Source organism: Elephas maximus, chromosome 23, assembly GCF_024166365.1.
Source record: "Elephas maximus indicus isolate mEleMax1 chromosome 23, mEleMax1 primary haplotype, whole genome shotgun sequence".
In the NCBI taxonomy this organism is placed as follows: domain Eukaryota; kingdom Metazoa; phylum Chordata; class Mammalia; order Proboscidea; family Elephantidae; genus Elephas; species Elephas maximus.
Genome location: NC_064841.1, coordinates 29296937 through 29313924, shown reverse-complemented (window position 1 = coordinate 29313924; position 16988 = coordinate 29296937). Strand labels below are relative to the sequence as shown.

Sequence of the window (16988 nt, the reverse complement as noted above, 5' to 3'; positions counted from 1 at the left end):
TTAAGGTTGTGACCTTTCGGAAATAGATTGCCAGGCCTTTCTTCTGAGCCTCTGGGTAGGTTTGAACTGCCAATCTTTTGGTTAGTAGTTGAGTGCTTCAACTGTTTTGCCGCATAGGGGCTCCTCTATCATACCTGTTATTGTTGTTGTTGTTGTTAGTTGCAATTGAGTCGATTCTGACTCATGATAACCCCACATGTATACAGTAGAACTGTCCCGTATGGTTGACAAGGCTTTGACCTTTTGGAAGCAGAGGGCAGGCTTGTCTTCCGAGGCACCTCTGGATGGGTTCAAACTGCGAACCATTCAGCCAGCAGTGGAGCACTTAAACATTTGCGCCATCCGGGAACTCCCTACCATGCTTAAGCCTTGGTTATTTTGGGTTTGCTGTTCCATGGTGGTAGAACTTAAACCTAATTGATATAATCTACGTGTAACTTCTTATTCAGTAATTGCCCAATAAATTAATAAACTAATTGGGGTTAAATATTTGAATTGGTATGCAACCTTCGAAATATAAATTATGTATTTAGGATAAAGGGAAAGAAGTACAACTTTATGCAAGTGGTAATATACATATAAACTTAAAAAAAAAATACAAACACATTGCCATCAAGTCAATTCCGACTCATAGCGACCCCACAGGACAGGGTAGAACTGCCCATAGAGTTTCTAAGGAGCAGTTGGTGGATTTGAACTGCCCACCTTTTGGTTAACCACTGTGCCACCAGGGCCCCAAATATACATACTGGAACAAAGATTTTTAGTTTAAAGAGGAATTCAAATAAGTTTGTGGGTGGGAGATCAATAATAAGTAAGGAAAAGTAAGTCAATACAGTGTGTGGTATAAATGAAAATTATTGAAATTGGCATTATGATAGGCAATCTACTATGTACCATCTACTTATCACAGGTAACAAACTGGGAAAGAAAGGGTATTAGACACAAGACTGACATACAGACCCGCTGCGTGTCTCGTTCATTTGTATACTGGCTCTTGATACCTTTGTGGGACCCATTCATTCAATGTCCATTTACACTGGATACTCTATTTCTGGGTCCAGTTGAAGATTCTGGTCTTTTAGCTTTCATGTACAGCAGATACTTTAGAAAAATCCCCAGGACAATAGAAAATGATTAACATGCCTTTGATGTCCACTGAGTCCTTTCAAGTCTAATTTCTGCTCATACTCTTGAAAAAGGCATTAAAATATTTTAACTAGACTTAGCAGAAAGGATCGAAAAGATTAAATTATATTTAAAATAAAGGCTATTCCTTTTTTTTTTTTTTTTCAGTTTCTTTTGATCATTCAGGCAGAAATTCCGTTTTAGCGTTGCTCTATTATGATAAGAATTTGTGGTTATTGTGATGATTTGGTCAGTAATATTTTATTTGAAGAAATCTTCAGGTTAAATATCCCACTAGGATTTTAAAGCTATCCACACTCTGTTTACTCCGGTGTTAGGTGGACCTTTGGGGAAACTGTTCAGACCCATCTCTTCCCTGTAATCGCAGCATTACTCTGTTAATACCTTGAAATCCTTGTTCTGTCTTCATACGCAAATATCTATGGTTATGTTTATGCAAATTATTGGCACACATTATTCACTCTAACTGCATAAGGCGGTGTGTAGGTATCTAATTCATTAGGGTGATTTATCCATGGTCTTCTCTGTCAGCTTTTCAACGCTCTTACTTCTTTACGTTATGCACGGGTGGAGAAAGATCTTCGATGTTTAGAAAGATCATTTTCCTGAAAAATGATTTTCTCCAGAGCCATTAAAGGTACCTTTTTCTAGCATTATCTTCTCTATTACAAAAAGATAGCTATTGAGACAGCAAGAGAAAGATACTTTACCCCTGTGACGTCCATAACCTTAATGGCTGCAAGCTGGCCTGTTTTAACATGACGGCCCTGTAAAGAAAAAATATAATACAAAAGACTTTAGTTTTGATGGGCGACATGAGCATTCAGTTCCAATGAAAAAGAACAATCACCTAGGTCAATGTTACAGTATGCCAATGGGAGACAAACACACACACAGAAATCTTAAATGCTTTGAAGTCTCCTTTCTCCTTCTCTCCCTCTGTCGGTCTGTCTCTCTATATCCCTCTCTCTCTCCTCACCTCCCTTTGCTTTGGTTTCTTTTGCAGTAGTAGACTCTATCCCCCAAAATAAAACCGTACATGAAACCCCTGGCTAAAGCAGGGCTTGACCACCAGAGCACAGAGCACAGTTCATTGTGTTTCCCAATTCCACCTGTTTCCCGGTGGCAGCCCCCAAGGCGCCTCTGCCAAACACTGCACTAGATTTTGAACTCTAAGAGGCAGGGAACCCGCTCTGAGTGAAGAGTTCATTACAAGAACACCTCAACACCCAGTTCTTTCCATCAGCAGCCCGAGCGCTGAGCAGATCTAGCCCACGGTCCCGGCCCAAGGCCTGAGAAGCAGACAGAAAACAGACAATCCGTGTTGCATTTCAAACGCAAGGCACTGGGCAGTTCTTGGTTCAAAATAAATACATGAAGTATCTGCTACTTTTTGAACTTAGGGCACTTTTTTTTTTTTAAATAATCACTATGATGTCACTGAAGGTAACACTGGAAAAGAAAATCACCTATTTTTCCTCCATTTTAAATTTCACTCCAAGCTGAAACAACATTTCTCAGTAGGTCTGACAGATGACTGAATCATACACCTTGCGAATGGCAGTCTGGGCTTAAACGAGATCCAGGAGGTAGAACAATTAGCAGTCTCAGCTCAGTCCCAGGTAAAGGTATCTCCACTCTCTGGAGCAAGAGCGCTGCTGAGCTGTCAAGTTTTGATCAAGGGAGAACCAGGAAGGCGCCTGTCTTTTACATCGTGAGAAAGAACGTCAAGCCAAATTAGGATCCACATTATGGCAGACTTTGAGGAATGGCAAGGAGTCAGCTGACCTAAAGATCACTAGAAACCTGAGGCACCGTCATTGCTAAGACAGTGTTTAAAGAGACAACTTTATAAAATCACAAATAAATGGAATAGGAAGAGCCCCTAAGGTGCCTAATCCAATCTCCTTTCGGAGATGAGGCCAAAATCTCACAGCTAATTAGAGCCTTTCTCCTCTACCCCACTTCTGCCATCCAGCTCCCAAATTAGAAATTCTTACTAAAATTTAAAAATAATTTTTTAAACGAACCTTCTTTGCATATCTTACTCAACTTGAGTTTAACATTGAGCAGCTCATCTCTTTTTCACGCTTAAAACAAACAAACAAAAAACAGCCCATTGCCTTCAAGTCGATTCTGACTCATAGTGATCCTACAGGACAGAGTAGAACTCCCCCAAAGGGTTTCCAAGGAGTGGCTGGTAGAGTCGAACTGCAGATCTTTTGGTTAGCAGCCAAGTGCTTAACCAGTGCACCAGCAGGGCCACCTCTTTTCACACAGGGTTGCATTTTAAAAATTGTTTGTTTGTGTTGGAGACAGGGTGATTAGAGAGGGCCTCATTATGACAGCAGTATTTTTAAATGAAAATTTAGTATTATTCTCAATTTTAATTTATTTTTACTTATAAGAGAAATTAAAAATACAAATATAGACATCATCTAAATTTGGAGCTAAAAATTCAGTCAAGGACTAAAAATTAAATTCTGGAGTGGAAAAAAAAAACTTCTAAAGGGATGCAAAAAAGTTTTAAAAAATTCCTTCTTAAATAGGAATTTCTCCACAAAAATTAGAATAAATACCTTGTCAGACTGCAGCTGCTGAGTCATTTCTTGATAAATGAATGAACTAAGGTTTTTCTACTTAAAATAAATAAATAAATAACAAAACCTGAGCTGAACAGACTAAATTTAGAAAAACGAAATTGATTTCCCAGTAGGACCGAAAGCCTAATATCAGATCATGTCCCAAAGTATAACAAGCTCACCCACAAGCAAAGGGGAAGAAAAGCAGCTCAAAGGGAAAGCTGAGGGTTTGGGATTATACAGTGCTGATGGGCCTGGTTCAGCCTGGTCCTCAGACACACTTAAAAACTTTTTCTGGTCTCCTCCTTAAAACACGTTGTCTTACTTTTTAGAAAACGAACTATGCTGATTTCTTTTTCCATACAAACCAATTCAACATCAAGATGAAATCCAAATCAATCAAGCATTACAGTATTTTACCTCTTCCCTAAAATGATTTCAAGAAGAAATAACAATTTAATCTGAAATAGCCATGGAAGCCTCAGCTCCGTTATTGCTGTTATTTTCTAAGGAACAGCAAGATGGCTTTAGAGCAGCTAGCCTAAGGCTAGCCTGAAAGAGAGAGAGTATTTTCATTTCTAGGTCACTGAAATAGATTTGTATCCAGCCTCAGCACATAAGCAAACCAGGGTTGTTGAAAATGCAGACACCCTACCCACCACCATCCCCATGCCCACTGTCCACAAAGGAATCTCACACACAGGTAGAGTGTTTCATTCTCCTTTGAGTTTTAGTTTAGATGAGATCTTGCCTTTGTTGAGCAAGGCTTCTTAAATATCCCAATCGCAAGTGAGTGCCCCACCTTTGTGCTTCCATACTAGCCTACACAAACCCCACTGATGACAACCAAAGCTGTGGTTTTCAAAGTGTGTCAAAAGCAGCATAGAAAAATAAATAAATAAATGAAATAGAAAAAACACCATGCATAGAATATGCAGTAATGGCAGCTGTTGTTTACTGGACCCAGTGTTTTAGTTTACATCCAACTATCCATCTATATAGGGTCGCTATGAGTCGGAATTGACTCAACGGAACTGGTATCCATCTATATATCTGTCAATCAATCAATCATTGATGTTGTGGTGTGCCATCCAGATTAGCTATTCAGGGGAAATGGCAGCTCTCAGCTAAGTCCCTCTCTGGGAATCACCCTCAGTCAAGAGTTAGCTTGTGTAAGGCTATGCTCCTTCCCAGAGATCACATGTAATGACTGGTTAATATTGGAGTGTAAAGACTCAGCCCCTTGTCTTAAAGTGTCTATCTCTTTGAGATACCCGAAGCTTTGTTGAGGCTGCACTGCAGTTAAAACTCCTTCTTCTACCCAATTCTACTTCCTTCGCAGGTGTAGATGCTAAGAGCATTCCCCCTGAAATCCTTGCTGTAAACATCCAGTTCAGTGTTTGCTTCCAGGACAGCCCTACCTAAAACAGTTGGTATTAGGTATGGTCTGAGGAAAGGAAATAGGTTGTAAAACTAGGTGTCAAGGAGACCCCATCATTGGTGATACGTGGCACACTGAAAACTCCTGGCACGCTGCAGTAGTATAATTGTCAAATGTTCACTAGCGGAGAACTGGAACAGGGTACAGGTGGAAAGGAATAGACTAGTTTTTACAATATTTCAGGCTTTTGGGAGGTCTAGAGGTAAATGTAATTATTATTTTTTAAAACGGAATCAGATGGCTCTTGCTGAGTACCACTGAAGTACTAGATAAAGACAGTGAAAAGCTACAGGTGATTCATCAACAATTGAAGGCCAAGTGTGAACACCATAAGGGAGGCGAGGTTAAATCCTGATGGTGCATGCATACTGCCTTGCTATGCTGAGGCTCTGCACTGTCTTCAAGCAAGTCGAGACTATCACCACGGCAGGCTCATTTTGTTCATGGGGATCTGGGGTTTCCAGCATATCCACACAGATGCCTCTATTCCAAGCCTCAGAGTCTCTCTCATTGCTTTCCAATCAGGCTTCAGCTGAGGGTTCCATTCCTCCTTCTATTGTGATAATTAATTCCTGGGATTGGTCCTTAGTTTTTTATACTCCGCATGCTGCAGAAGACAAGTCTTTTTATATGCTGCCCAGTTTTGTTCTGTTTTTAAGTAAACTGACCACAGTAGCAGCCATGCCTGAGAAAGGCATGGTGACCAAAAGCTCAGACTTCTCAGGGGTGAGGGTCGAAGACACCCCAACAGTCAGCCATCTAGACCTGCAAAGATGCTAACCAAGGGTGAGGAGAAGTAAAACTGGGAAGTAGAGAAGGGAGAAGATGAGTATCAGTTGCCATCTCCAGAAAATATGCAGTAACAGGGGCTGTAGTTCTTTTTACTAATGTTCTTTTTGTAATTTTGCCTAGGAAAAGAGATCAGTTAGAATCCTGGAGGAGCTTTTTCTAGAACTTATACAAAATAAGTGGATCTGAGCATCACAAGCAGTGGACTGTGGTGGATGCTGTGGTATGCCACCCAGATCCCTCCTTTAGGACTGAGGTACTCATTCCCCTAGCTGCTGCAAGCACTGGCAACTGATAGCTGTCAACTGAATCTCTCTCCAGGAATTAATCTTAGACCAAGATCATGTCCCCTGCCTAAGGCAATGCCTCCTACGTGGAAACAGCAGGAATTCAATGACTGGTTGATACAACAATTAAAGGTCTAGTTTCCTTATGTCAAAATGGGGCAACTTTGAAGGGCCATCCCAGCCCCAGAGCTCCCTTGGGAATTGGCTCAGGCCTTGTTGCAACTGTATTGAAGTTCAACTCCTTTCTCTGTCTAAATCGACCATCTTCAATCCCTCACAGGTGCTGATCCCGAGAGCAACCTCAAACACCATCTGTCCGTCCGTCCGTCTGTCCGTCCGTCCGTCCGTCCGTCCACCCACCCATCCATCCATCCATCCACCCACCCATCCACTCATCCATCCATCCATCTGTCTATCTATCAACCTCAAACACTATCTATCATCTCTTTATCAGTATGTGTATACTCAATATAGGAGCCCTGGCGGTGCGTGGTTAAGAGCTACAGCTGGTAACAAAAAGGTTGGCATTTCAAATCCACCAGTGACTCCTTGGAAACCCTATGGAGCAGTTCTACTCTGTCCATAAGGTCACTACGAGTCAGAATTGGCTTGATGGCAATGGGATTTTTTTGGTTCTCAATATAAATGTAAAATAATATACTTCTTATCAGATCTGAAATAAAAATTTTTAGACATATTGTAACCTAAAGGATGAATAGAATAAACTAGGCCAAGAGTTGGAAAGCACACTCCACATGAATGGAACAACTCGTTCAAAGGTCCCGTGGTGCGGTTATTAGAGCATCTGAGTAATTGAAAGTAGCCCAATATGGTGAGAGGAGAGAATAAGAGCCTAGTGAACCCAGGCCATTTTGAAGAGTTCTGTTGTCATACGAAGGCCGGTTTGAAGCAAGGACGTAAAGCCATCAAGTCTGCATTTTGAAAAAGACCATTCTGGGGAGGGCAGAGAATAGAGAAAACCAGAAAAGAAGCTGGAGGACTAACACTTATAATGCTACTTAGTAATTCAGCTGAGAGATAATGGCAACTTAGCCTAGGATGGAAGTAATGAAGAAGGTGAGAAATGAATAGAGTCAAGATATTCAGGAGGTCAAACAACAGGATGTGGGAATGGATCTGACACATATTTCCCCTGGACCTCCCACAGCACTTGGCACAGCATGGACTGAGTAAATATTTGCTAAATAACTGACCGAATGAAGGAGTGGGACTTGGGGGCTGCATTTACATTCCTGGTCAATACCATCCACATGTCCACACTGGTTTCTCAGCATACCCTCACATCTCTATCCAGCCCCAAAGTGTATGGGAGCAGGTGGGCTGAGGACTGTGGGGAGGAATTACAACCATTATTCATTCACAAACAAGAGATCAGAAAATGAATTTAAGTAGATGAAATACTTTTAAACGTAAACCAGAAAACCAAACCTACTGCTGCAGATTCCAACTCATACTCACCCTGTGGGACAGAGTAGAACCGCCCCATATCGTTTCCAAGGCTGTAATTTTTATGGAAGCAGACTGCCACATCTTTCTCCTGCAGAGTGGCTGGTGGGTTTGAACTGCCAACGTTTCGGTTAGCAGCTGAATGCTCTAACCACTGCACTACCAGGGCTCCCTTTCAAATCTAGAGATCAGTTTACTTTCCCTGTACACAGATAACAGAGAAACTAGAAATCGGTTTTAGCTTTACCTCTGAGCCATAACAATGAGAAAGAATGTGAATTCTGATTTTCTACTCAGAGCTGAGATTAAAGCATAGTTATGATATCTATCTGGAGATCTTCAGGAATGCTACCTGTCTTTGATACAACATGTCTTGAGGCAAAGAGGTAGACTAGACGTCATTATGAAAAGACTCCAAACATCCATACGATCAAGGAGCATGAATGTTCATAGAATATACTTGGCCCGGTGTCTACTCCTAGGGCTTCCCCCAGGTTAAACAGGGCCTTCGTTTTTCTTTATGAGGCAGTGGTGGTTCAGTGGTAGAGTTCTTACTTTCCATGCGGAAGACCCAGGTTCAATTGCCCTGTCAGTGTATCTCACGCATAGTCACCACATGTCTGTCAGTGGAGGACTGCGTGTTGCTATGACGGTAAACGAGTTTCACTGGAGCTTCCAGACTATGCCTGACCAGGGAGAAAGGCTTGGTGATCTACTTTTGAAGGTCAGCCAAGGAAAACCCTATGGGTTACAAGGGTCCGATCCACAGTCATGAGGATGGCACAGGACCAGGCAGGGTTTTGTTCTGTGAGGGGCCGACTTGATGGCAGCTAACAACAACAACAATATCATTTTTCCTTGGCCTGTGTGTACCATTCACCGGTAGCTTGAAACACCCTGCTCTCCACATCTCCAGAGCTGCGATCCAGCCATCACTGCTCACAGACAAGCACTTGTGGCAAAGATGAAGCAAGTTACCAATGCAGGACAGTTCCCGAGCCACAGCTCTCCATCTTACCACCACTGGCTGCTGTGAATTCCTCTGCTTGTCACCCTGAGTAGCAAAAGATGGATTCTTTTCAAGACTGCTTAGGGGTGGGCCGACTGGGAGTTGAGGCTTGCTCACAGACACAGGGTGCGGAAGAAAAGACCACATGTAATTTTTCTTCGTTAGAAACTAGGATTCCTCAGTCTTCATGGCTGCCAGTTTGGCTCAGTTTATAAATCAAAATGGATGATTAAAGGAAAAAATCAAATAGTCACAATTTTTAGCAGACAGCAGTTAATGTATGCAGATTCCGTGGCAGGGAGCCTAATGCTTGTACCCAGGAAAGGCACACACAGCTGAAGTGACAGCAGTGACGACACAGACAAGCTGAAGGCTTCACGGGGGCTCAGAAAGCAGCAGAACCAGCCTCTTGGTCATGGCCTTAGGCCAAGAACACATTTCCCAGTAACCTCCTCTCCCTCTCAAAAAAATGAGCACAAAACGAAGATCTGACTGGCTGTTGTCTAATCAAAATCTTTCATGGCTCTTGTACCTTGGGGAGGGCTAGATCCCCTAAATTTGAATTGAAAGCTCCTCACAGACAGGCGCTCTGCCTTACCGATGTTTAAGCTGCTGACATTGCCTAGCACAGCGTCTTGCAAAGGGTAGGTGCTAAATACACTGGGAAACATGAAGTTTCTAGGCTTAGTGGCTCTGAGAAGCTGCCACAAATCACAATGAACAGAGACTCAAGTGATCCATCAGGGGGCTTAACCCAGGGAGAAGCTTGATAGAATCTGAGAATATGCCTACTTAGCATCGTAGAAAGATTTTCTGTCAAAAAAAAAAAAAAAAAAACAGACTGTAAGAGTGCTCACTGCATTATACCAAACCAAGCCTGTTGCCACTGAGTGTATTCCAACTCACGGTGACCATATGTGTTATAGAGCAGAACAGCTCCATAAGGTTTTCTTGGGTGTAATTTTTACAGAAGCAGATCACCAGGCCTTTCTTCCACAAGGCCACTGGGTGGGTTCGAAGCACCAATCTCTAGGTTAGCAGTAAGCAGTAAACCACTTGTGCCACCCAGGCCTTTCACTGCATTGTAACTGGAGATTTGATGTTTTCTTCAAAAAGTGGTTGGATTTGAGTGTTTTCTTCAAAAAGGTTTTGTTTTTTTCTTTTCCAAGTGTTAAATAACAAACTGGAGTAAGCCCTGGAGGTTTAAGGGAAGGAGCTAGCAGAAGGCAAGACATAGCATTCTGCATTTCATGATTTTCCTAGTTCACCTGAGGGAAAGGGTCAGAGAGAGAAAGACCAGAGCAATGCCCAGATGCTGCCCTGCCACATGGAAGTCCCTCCCTGTGTGCCTTCCGTTTTGCAGAGAGAAAATTAACTTGAGGCCTGTGGGGCTGGGAGATCCCACTGTTCTCTAGACGAGCACTCATTTTTTTAGATTTGAAATCAATAGCTCTCTCTCTGCAGACTGCTTTATGAGGCAACTCTCTCTTCCCCTGACGACCTCTGGCAGACTCTTAGCTCACTCCATCCCATCTTCCAGCTGCAGGAAGATATATTACGTCATCTGCCACCAGTCCTGCACAGGTTTGCCAGTTAAGGCCAGACAGTGGCCCTCTATTGTCTGAGACTTACAACCACCAGGTCCGGAGTGGGTGCAGTTGGCTTTGCACCAAAGCAGCACCAAGGCGGGGAGGTTGGCTTCGCACCAAAGAAGCACCAAGGCGGAGGGTGGGGAGGGGAAGGAGAATAAATAATAATAATAATAACAAAAAGACAGCCCTGCGTTTCATTTCACCTAATTTATGGCTTTGACAGGAAGCCAGTCCACCCACAGCGCCGTCTCAGTCACTTAGTAACAGAACGTATGCAGTGGCAGTGAGAATGGGGTCTCAAGTGAGGGGGGCGGGGGGAAGCAAGAAAAGGACCACAGTGTTCCCAGCTATCATTCTTGGGGCAGCAGAAACAAAAATGGGGACCCAGTTGACTCTTTATCAGGGCTGCTGATGAATAAACCCTCTCCCACAGTGTCCTCCAGCCTCTAGAAGTTTTAATTGAAACAAAAGAAATGTCAGCAGGGGAAGCACTAGAATATAATGAGGGCTCACCAAATCTAATGTAATATGGAAAAAAAAGAACTAATAATGAAAGGGAAGCTTTTATGTTCATACTGAATCCCTGCTCTGTTACTGACACAAAAATCAATTTAAACAGGCTTTCATTGTATCTGAGCAGGAATGCAGGTGACAGATGAAATTTTGTGAGCTACATAAGTTTTTTTTACTTACTATAGTCATAATGATTCCCATGAAAAAAGGCTACAATGAGAGGTTCCCACCAATATGCAGCTTCTGTAAGAATGCATGGGTGTGTATATGTGTGCATGTGTGTATTTGGTTTTCAAAAATTGTGTATGGTTTCTGCTAAAAAATGTAGTTGAATTCTCTATTTCACGCCCTTTAAAACGGTGGTTTTCAACTGGGGCAATTTTGTCCCACACACGAAATTTCATGATGTCTGAATAAATTTTTTAGTTGTCACGACTGGTACCTCTAGAGGGTAAAAGGCAAGAAGGCTACTGAATGCACACTCATGTTCATGGCAGCATCATCCACAATAGCAAAAAGATGGGAACAACCTAAGTGGCCATCAATGGACGAATGAATAAACAAATTGTGGTACATACATACAATGGAGTACTAGACAATGATAAATAATAATAATGAATCTGCAAAACATAGCATGGATGAATCTGGAGGACATTATGCTGAGTGAAATAAGTCCAGCACAAAGGGATAAATATTATAATGATACCACATTTATAAAAAGTCAAGAATAGGTTTATACAGAGAAAGCAACATTCTTTGATGGTTACCAGGGATGGGGCGGGGGGGGGGGATCACGTATGAAAAAAAAACCCACTACCGTTGAGTCAATTCTGACTCATAGCGACCCTATACGACAGAGTAGAACTTATAAGATAGTAACCTGTAGAACGAAACCAAACCCGTTGCTGTCGAGTCGATACTATAAGATAGTAGACATGTGTTAAGTCTGGTGAAGGGAAGGGCAATATACAATATGGGGAACGTCAGCACAATGTGACCAAGGTAAATGAAGACACTGAGAGATATACAAGAATAAATGCTATAACATATCCAGTTCTGCAACAACAGTAACAAGAACCAAAAATTTGTGAGTGGTTTCACAGGTAGATATGTATGCTATATAGGTGTGGGACAACATATGAGAGAGTACATGCATGTGCTTATGCATAGTTGTGGGCCTTTGTACATACATACTTGTATGTGCTGCATGTATATATTCATACATATAATAGAGTCCATAGGAAGCACAGTTTCGGAAACTTCCTAGACATAGCCAAACACCTCATGGGACTGAGTTACTGGGTTTGAAGGTTCAGGACCATAGTCTCAGGGAACACCTAGGTCAATTGGCATAACATTTCATAAAGATAATGTTCTACATGTTGGTTTGGTGAGTAGCATCTGGGGTCTTAAAAGCTTGGGAGTGGCCATCTGAGATACAACTATTGGTCTCCTCCCATCTGGGCACAGGAGAGTGAAGGAAACCAAAAACTCAAGGAAACCACTAGTCCACAGGACTAATGGCCCACACAAACCACAGCCTCCTCTAGCCTGAAACCAGAACTAGATGGTACCTGGCCACCATTACCTACCGCTCTGGCTGGAGACACAATAGAAGGAACCAGTTAGGCTGGAGGAAATATAGAACAAAACTTAAATTTATAAAAAAGACCAGGCTTACTGAACTGATAGAGACTGAAGAAACCCTTGAGACTATTGCCCTATGACACCCTTTTAATCTGGAACTGAAGCCACTTCTGGAGGTGACCTTTTAACCAAATCATATATTGGCCTATAAAATAAACAATAACGCCTATGAGGAATGTGCCTCTGAGAACAATCACTATACGAGGCCAAATGGGCAACATCTGCCCAAAAGCAAAGATGAGAAGACAAGGAAGGGCAGGGAAACTGGAGGGATGAAAATGGGGAAGGCAGGGCAGAAGTGAGGATAGCACTGACACATTACAGGGATAACAACGTCACAGAACAATTTGTGTATGAATGGGAAACTAATTTGCTGAGTATACTTCCACCTAAAACACAATAAAATGTTAAAAAAAAAAAAAAAAGTCACTGAAACATCTTAAATGCACAGGTCACTTCCTCCCCTCACCCCAGTAATGAATTAAAAACAAACAGAAAAACCTGTTGCCATCGAGTTGATCCTGACTCATGGGGACCTTATAGGACAGAGGAGAACTTCCCCATAGGATTTTCAAGGAGCAGCTGGTAGATTCAAACTGCTGACCTTTTGGTTAGCATCCGATCTCTTAACCACTGCAGCACCAGAGCTCCAACAAAGAATTAAAAAACCTCGTTGTCATCAAGTTGATGCCAACTTGTAGTGAATTAATTACCTGATCCTAAATGGGGCTAAGGTTGACAAAGCCTGTTTTAAAAGAATTTGAAGCTGAATATATACGTAATAAATGTTTTTTTAAATGTTTAGTTGTATTAAATGCCAAGTTCCCCACCAGGCTCTGATGTTACAAAGATCAAAAGATGAGGTTCTGCCATTAAGGATCTGCCAAGGGGTGTGGGGCAGCACAGTAGGAAGCAAGAGAGTGGAATCTAGAGAAATGTTAAGAGTTTTACTGGTAAAAGCCTTGTTCTTTCTTTGCTTAGTGGAATGTACAAACGAAATCTTTTTAATGAGGAGCTTCTTTCTCAAATTCCAATCACCCATGGTCATTGAGAACACAGGTCATTTAGAATACTAATACCCAATGGCCCTTGAGACTACTTTCCATCTGGCTTTTCTATCTGTAATAGGCCCATTCCAAGATCTGCACTGTTTCCAATGAAATAACATAACAAAAAGTGCAGGTTTTTTTTTCTTTTTTTAATTAAAAAATTGATAAAGTGGCAGTAGGCTAAACAAATTTTGGTTTATGACATTTGGACACAGGCACAATTTTTGCTACTAATATTAATTTTGGCAAGAATGTACTTTTTTCATTTTTTAACAATTTTTAGATCTTCCCAACACATCTTCATTTTGTGTGTATGTGTGTTCTTTCCCTCTCCTCAAACTTTTATAGTTTTTCACTATTGGCAGGATTGATTCAGAAATACATTCTTTTGTTTCATTAAAATATGAATCAGACTGGGTCTTTAAGCTTAAAATATAATGGTGAATTATAAGAGGATAAAAGTATTTGCCTTTATCCAACATATGCTTTTCAAATGAGGGTGTGGAGTAAAGAATTTAATTTTTACCCAAATAATTTGGTCTTTGGTTCCTGAGAGATAACCTCTAAAACCTGAAAGTATCCCCAGAGATTGAAGCATGTTTGAGGAGCCCTCCAGACCACACCTCAAGGTTTATGCGTGTTTGAGGGGCCCTCCAGACCACACCTCAGGGTTTATGTTAATGAGATGCCTCTTGACCCACTGGATGATATCAGCCTACCTGGGGTGGGGGGAGGAGGCAGAAGCCAATCAATCATGCCTATATAATGAGACCTCAATTAAGGCTCTGGACTCAGAAGCTCCATGGGCTCCTGGTTGGTAACAGACATTGATGCAAGAGGGAGGTGGCATGGCCCTTTCTGGGACACAAAGCTTTGCACTGGGGACCCTCCAAGACCTTGCCCTGTATGTCTCTTCTTTATGCTGGTCCTGATTTTCTCCTTTATAATAAAACTGTAATTGTAAGTGTATAGCTTTCCTGAGTTCTGTGAGTGGTTCTAGTAAATTATTGACCCCAGGGAGTAGCGAGAGCCAGCAGGGCAGAAGTATGAGTGTCGTGGGGAGCCCCAAGCTTGTGGTTGGCATCTGAGGTCTCATGCAGACTTGGCAGTCTGGAGGACTGTGGCCCTTAACTTGTGAGGTCTGCCCTAGTTCAGGGTGGTTAGGGTCCCAGGAAGTTGAATTGGAACAAAATTGAATTGAATAGGTTTGAATTGTAATTGAATTCCTTCAATTTAGTTGGTGTCAGAGAAGTGGAATAGAAAGAATAGTGGAATTGAAGGGATATAGGAATCTTGCAATTGCTGTTAAGTGATCTGTTTCTGAGGAATAAGGAAGCAGAGTTCAAGGTTTTCAGAAAGAGTAAGATGAGCAACATCATGCTATATAAGGTAACAAGTTCAGAGGTAACACTTCACCACCTTTTGATACCTAAGGATTAAAGAACTCAAGTTGCTTGGAGGTGGTCAAAGAAGAACATCCAAATATGGATCCTCCATGGCATATGAGAGAAATGATCGTGGCATATTAATTGCACCACCTGCAATAGCAGAAGACCTAGATCTTGGTAAAAGCTGAAAATATCTCTTCCCCCAACAGATGTCTTCTGTGTCAGCACAGACTGCATTAGCAATTTTGCTTTGCGAGCAAAGGCCTGGAATCTTCCTTATGGGTAGGAGGGTGAGGGGACAAAAAGGACATTTGAAAACTGAAAGTTGGTTCATAAACGCAGGCTGGCTCTTACATATTCCTAATTATTCAAAGTGCTGCCATCACAGTCCATGGCGATTTGTCAGTAAACACATCCAACCCTGGGAACCTATTTGCTGGAACAGTACTTGTGTGTCTCTCAGAAACCTACAACCTCCCTCCAAGATAACAATGCTGAGGCCACTTTTGTCTGAAATCTCTGGGGAGAGGAGGTGGATGAAACATGATACTGCAAGAAAGCATGAGGGCTCTATGCCCCCAGCTCTGGGCAGGCCTGAATGGAAGGACAGCTGACTAGTTAGTAATTGCATTGACTTGTGGCTAAATTTTGCTGCAATCTGACTGCGACCCATCCGTAGCTTCCTCTCTGAGGGTGAGGTTTCTCCTGACTCCAGTGAAATTCTTCTCTCCCACTACATCTCCTTGCCTCCAGCTTAGATTTATTTCTTCCTTCACTAATCAGGGCTTGTGAGAAGGGCAAGGAGATCACCTTGCTGACTTTCCAACAATCTTCTCTTCTCAGGCAGGGATTTCAGCTAGTCTAGAAGAGAATTACCGATCTGTAGCTAGAGCTTTGCAGGCCCGAGAGGGGGGTGGAGGCTAAAAGAAAAGGCTTCGGAGGATGTGCAAGGTGCCCTTGTGTGGCCTGCCAGGTCTACAGTTACTTTTGGACTGCACTTCCCTGATCTGTAAAATAGATAGAAAATAATTAGCTCACTAGGTTGTTGAAAGGATTAAATTAATACATGGAAACACCTGGCACAGTGCCTGGGTAAATGATGATAATATTGCGGTATTGTTAATGTACGTCTGAATGCGTCTCCTACCCTCCCCACCCACCCCTGCTCATCACACTTCAGCCACAGTGGCTTCTCCCTTTCCGCCAACATGTCTCTAGCCTTTCTAGTTCTCTTCCTTGGCCCTGCTTGCTCACTCATGTCCTCCAGGTCTTGACTCAATGTCACCTTCTCCAAGAGGCCTTTCTCTGGCCACTCTCTAAAATTTCAAGTCTGCTCTAACTGTTACTATCCTCCTTCCCTGCTTTATGATCATCTAATAAATCATATGTTTATTCGAGACTAAAGGGCCACACCAGCCCAGGGGCAAGGACTAGAAGGTAGGAGAGGACAGAAATGGTGGTAATGGAGAACACAAGGTTCAGAAGGGAAAATGTTGACATGTCGTGGGGCTATTAACCAGTGTCATAAAACAATATGTGTATTAACTGTTTAATGAGAAACTAGTTCTGTAAACCTTCATCTAAAGGACAATAAAAAAAAAATTTTTTTTTAACTATATGTTTATTTATTTATCTTGTGTATTGGCCATCTCCCACAGGAGAATAGAAACATCTTGAGGGCAGGGATTTCTGTTTGTCTTTTTTATGAATCTACCTTCAGCAGCCATATCAATGCCTGTACAGTGGGCATGCAATCAACATATGCTGGGTGAATGAACTCCCAACCTCTGTGGAAACACTTTCCCAAGTCCTTCTATTCTTTTTGTAAAAAATCATACCATCTCTTATAATCATAACAAGCCTGATAGAACACGTCCTGTTATGAGATGAGGAAACTGAGGCTCGGAGAAGCAAGTTTTTTGCAGACCATATTTTCCTTTAGTATTGTACTGGCCTTGCATATGATTTAAACCAAGCAAGGTATTCTCTCTCTTTTTTTATTCTATTTAAATTCTCCCTATAGTCTAAGGGGTAAAGAACAGAATTTATAAAGTACCTGACCAATCATAATATAT

At 42.0% G+C, this 16988-nt stretch overlaps 1 protein-coding gene across 3 annotated transcripts in view; it reads right to left on the bottom strand.

Annotated features, from left to right (window-relative positions):
* TNIK (TRAF2 and NCK interacting kinase) overlaps positions 1-16988 on the bottom strand; it is a 481587-nt gene that overhangs the window by 198331 nt on the left and 266268 nt on the right. For all 3 annotated transcript variants that reach the window (XM_049867710.1, XM_049867708.1, XM_049867709.1), the window contains exon 3: positions 1860-1916. In XM_049867710.1, coding sequence (XP_049723667.1) covers positions 1860-1916 — 57 coding nt within the window. The remainder of the gene's footprint in view (positions 1-1859; positions 1917-16988) is intronic.